Raw genomic sequence first — 4,670 nt, 5'->3', positions numbered from 1 at the left:
TTGTTCACGAGACCAACACGAGGACTAGTGTTAATCTCGAATTATGCTTTCGATACATTTCAGTCAGTGCTTTTTATGAGTTGTGTTCTCCTTCTATAGACACTTAAGCCTGACAAAGATATTAGGATCAATAGAAGTAGGCGTTGTAGCTTAAATAGTTGTTTCTCAAGTGCAGTTTTTTCAGATTTCAATATTTGGTGTTGATCTGGAATTCCACTTTCGATATTTGATGTTGGTTTTGTTCAAAATTTAGTCATGTGAACTTTGTTTTGAGTAGTTTGTCTGTTTTTATTCTTTGACCTTTTTTAACTGCATAATTTTTTAAACAAATGAGAACTCATTGTTGTTAGTTGAGTCTGTATGTGTCTATTGTTGTTATAAATAAACAATTTCACTAATTTTCACTCTTTTGCAGGAAAAATATCAAGAAATATTACAGAACCAAACACAAACTCAATCTGAAGTTGATCAATGGAAAGCATATTATCAAGCAGCGGGAGGGGAAAAGAAAAGAAGGATATATGGTCTTGGAGCTCAAGCAAAAGTATTTTATGGACCAAATTTTCGTGTCTCTTCTGGATCTGATGCTTCTGGCTCAGTACTATGTCCAAATGCTCAAACAACACCGACATAAAATGTGGATGAGTTAGTGGTGCGAATGATTCCTTCGCTAACTAATCACTTGCTTCCTATATTTGTAGAGCAGGTACGTGGTTTGATTTCTCCAGCCTCATCTCAAGCAGACTCAGCTACCAACCATCCATCAACTATTGCACCTGTAATTCCTGCTCCAACTGCAAAAAATATCGATGAGGATCGTGCATCGCTTTCTGAGGAATGATTGTGGCTCTCTAGTCTCTCTTAGTTAGTTTTTGATGGCTAGATTTTGTTGCAAATGCTTTCAGCTATATATTTTGCTTGAAATTTATCATTGGGGATATTTTGAACTTGGTAATATAATTTGCACTTAGCTATGTATTTTGGATCTTGTAGAATATTAATTTCTACGAATTAAGTTAATTTTATGATTATATAATATGTGTTGAAATGTGTATTTAATTACACAAATAAAAATATATTGATAGATTTGTGACAAATTATTTTCGTCGCTAAATGAATGGAGATGAAATTAGCAACAAAATATTTGGTCGCCCTATATGATAAAACGATGAAATAATATATAAAATGAGGGATAAAATTTAAAATACACGACGGATTTTTTTATCGCTAAAGAAATTGGTGACGAAATTAGCGACAATAATTTGGTCGCCAATATGTTGAGACGACGAAATAAGTTACAAGAACAACGACATAAATTACAAAAATAGTGACAGATTTTTCCGTTGCTAATCTTGACAACGGATAACTTTCGTCGCAAATCCGTCACTCAGTTTGTGACGGATTCAATTTTTTCGTCGCTAAATGGTTAGCTACGCGCAATATAGAGACGAACAATATTTTGTCGTTATTCCGTCGCTAAACCAAAATAGCGACGGAATAAGCTATTTACCGACCGATTTTGTTTGTCGCTAAACACAGTTTTTTTTGTAGTGGGACATGATGTATGGGCTAGGCCTAATCTCATTCTTATGTATAGATGGCTAATGAGACAATTGTTTAGACTTCAACTTTACTTTTATAAAATTTGGACTTGAAATGTTGTTTATATTTCCTTTGGTCTATTTCCTATGTTATGAATTCTAAGTGACTTGTATGGGGCCTCTCGGGGTCCTATACGCCATGTTATGCCTATGGGGTACCTTGGGTCATGACAAACTTGGTAATCTGAGCACAAGGTATAGAATTTTCCTAGGATGTCTCATACGCCACGTCGAGTAGAGTCTCGTTCATGAGTGTCAAGCGCGCCACATTTATAAATGAGAGGCTGCGAGATGTTTAGGAAACTCCACTTCTTTCATTACTTAAAATTCGTGCGATAGAGTTTAACTCTAGAAGGTCTCTCTCCTAATCCTTATTTGATGCTCTATAGGATATGGCTACTCGAAGAGCTTACGCTAGAAGGAATGCGGGAGAGAAAATGAATCGAGAAGCTCCTCCTAAAGCTCCAGTCGACCATTTGGTTGAGCAAGTGACTAATGCAGTGTTTAGGGCTGCTTTTCAAGTATTGGCTCAAGCCATAACGACCCAAGACAATAAGAAGGCTATTGTTCCCGTGACCCTAAATGTGGGTGATAGAAATAACGTTATCAAAGATACTTCATCCAATTCTAAATGATCGTTAATAAGTATATAACCCAACTAAATGAGTTGGGGTCGAATCCCACAGGGAGCGGTATGTATTTAAGATTCAATTTGGAAGTACGAACATGGTCAAATCAGTCATAGAAACAAACATTATCGAATAAAGAAATCATTCAAATTAAGGGGTTAAACAAATGTCAAATGGGGGGTTTTGGTTTTGTTTATCAACTACAAACATCGGCAAACAATACGAAATAACAATAATGAGACGGGTTCTTGGGATCTGATCGATTATAGGCTAATATATATACAAATGGGTAATTGCAACTATTAGAAAATAGCTAAATATTAGTGAGTAGGCTAGGCTGTAGTGGAGGTAAATTTTCTCACAAACAATTTACGCCAAATCAAGTGATTTCTCTCGAATATCAAAAAGCATGCAAAATAAGACTAGCCCACACCTTAATCCATTCAATCTCTCGAGCTGAATGTATGGAATTGGGTTTAAGATTCACTCTCTCGAGCTGAACTCTGGTAAACCCAATACCCACAAACCATCAATCAAAAACCTTAGTTCTAAAACCTCTCTCTCGAGCAAGCCAAGAACACAAAGCTTGAATTGTATTTGCAACTACAATTCTTAAAGTAAACCACAATTAACGATTAAACTCATTTTTAATAGCATTTAAACTAATAATTAGTAATACCCATAAGCTAAATCAGCCCATAATCACATAATCACACCCCAAGAATTGGGGTTTTAGCTAGACATCATAAAAAGGTAAAAATCGTTACCAAATTGATTATCAATCAACTGGGTAAGAATGATTTCGTCCTTACAATGCTCCAGTTTGAAGATTCTCAAAGACCCACTTCCAATTTCTCAAAAGTGAATTTCTTCAATCATTCAAATCTTAGGTAAAACTAGGGAAAACTGTCTCCAGAGCTAAAAACTTACTAAAATATTGTTCTAAAAAGTATTTTATACTAAACTAAATGTTCAGAAATGTATTTATAGTCGCAGAAAATAAGCTACGAAAGATAATTCGGCGAAGTAAGTCAGGCTCGCCGAACCACTCGGGAGAGCCGCCCTTTGGTCACTTGCATCGCCCTTCTGCCTTGCCATTCAGCATTCTCAAGGTCTATAACTTTGGGTGATCTATAATTGCATCACGGAACTAATCGGCGATCCGCTGACTGCTCCTTTCTCTCGCCGACTTGGTTTCTTCTCTTAGGGATTGGCACACTGAAACTTTAGGCGGTCAGATAGCCATTCAACGATTCACCAAATGAACCTGGCGAACACCAAGCTTCCTTTCTTCATCCTTTCAGTTTGTTTTGTTCCTTTTTTCTTATTAGTGTCGTTGCTTTGTTCCTCAATTCATATTCTTCAAAATCAAGGGTTTTACATCAGTTATTTTCACAAAATAAGCATATTGAGCACACTAATTCTATATAAACAAAGCCTTAAATCAGTCCAAATCTCAAACTCATCAACACCCCCAACTTAAACTTTTTGTTGCCCTCAAGTAAAATTCAAGTTCAGCAGTTCAAAAAGGATGTCTCAAACTGTGCTACAAAAGACTCAATCATGAATGCGCACAACAAGAGTCAACTTACTCATGCAAGGATCAATTGTGCACTCACAGATTCAAGTTGTGACTCACCATTATCAATTATGCCCAAGTTCACAATACTTGCTTCAAATGCAAGTTCAAGTTCAACAAAGGTACTCAAATGCTCTCACAACGAAGATGATTCCATATTCATACACAATTCTTCAACAATTTATAGTTTCGGAATAACATACAACTCTCACACTCACAAAGATGAACATAGCATGACTTCACCCAAAAGTTTTCCATTATTTTCCAATGAACATTCGTTTCAGTTCACTCAAATCAAAAAAGGTTTTTTCAAGGATTGTAACGGGGTTGAGTGTAAAGGTATGGTCCTTTACGATCAGTGGCTTCTATCCTCATGAAATGTGGTTTTAACATCACTTTTCTTTCTTTTCTTGAGCATTTTTACTCCTGCTCAAAATTCACCCCATTAATCAACTTCCAATGGAATACCGGACACCCCATTTCTTTTGGAACTTTCAAAACTTAGGGTGTGTTTGGTATGAAGGAAAATGTTTTCCTATAAAAAAAATTCCTGGAAAACAAGTTGATTTTTGACTTATTTTCTCATGTTTGGTTGGTGAGTAGAAAATATTTTCCGAAAAAGATTTTTAGTGTTTGATTTATGAATGATTCTTTTTTTGAGAAATATCTTTTATTTTTACTAGGGTTGAAAATAATTTTTGAAATTGAAAATATTTTTTCAAAACAAACTTAAATTTTTTTGGGGGTGGGGTGGGGGGTGGTAGGGGATGGATTGAGGGTAGGGGTGAAAAATTGAAATTTTCAAGTTGAAAATATTTTTTAAAAACAAACTTAAATTTATTTATTTTTTTGGGGGGGGGG

General features: G+C 35.5%; 1 protein-coding gene across 1 annotated transcript in view; it reads left to right on the top strand.

The window, feature by feature from the left end:
- LOC107060797 (uncharacterized) overlaps window positions 1-841 on the top strand; it is a 5,766-nt gene extending 4,925 nt beyond the window's left edge. The window contains exons 2-3 of the mRNA XM_015309104.1: window positions 416-598; window positions 707-841. Coding sequence (XP_015164590.1) covers window positions 416-598; window positions 707-841 — 318 coding nt within the window. The remainder of the gene's footprint in view (window positions 1-415; window positions 599-706) is intronic.
- The last annotated feature ends 3,829 nt before the right edge of the window (window positions 842-4,670 follow it).

Source organism: Solanum tuberosum, unplaced genomic scaffold (assembly GCF_000226075.1).
Source record: "Solanum tuberosum cultivar DM 1-3 516 R44 unplaced genomic scaffold, SolTub_3.0 scf00100, whole genome shotgun sequence".
Taxonomy (NCBI): Eukaryota; Viridiplantae; Streptophyta; class Magnoliopsida; order Solanales; family Solanaceae; genus Solanum; species Solanum tuberosum.
The sequence above is the reverse complement of the archived record's forward strand: the minus strand, read 5'-3'. Positions and strand labels throughout refer to the sequence as shown.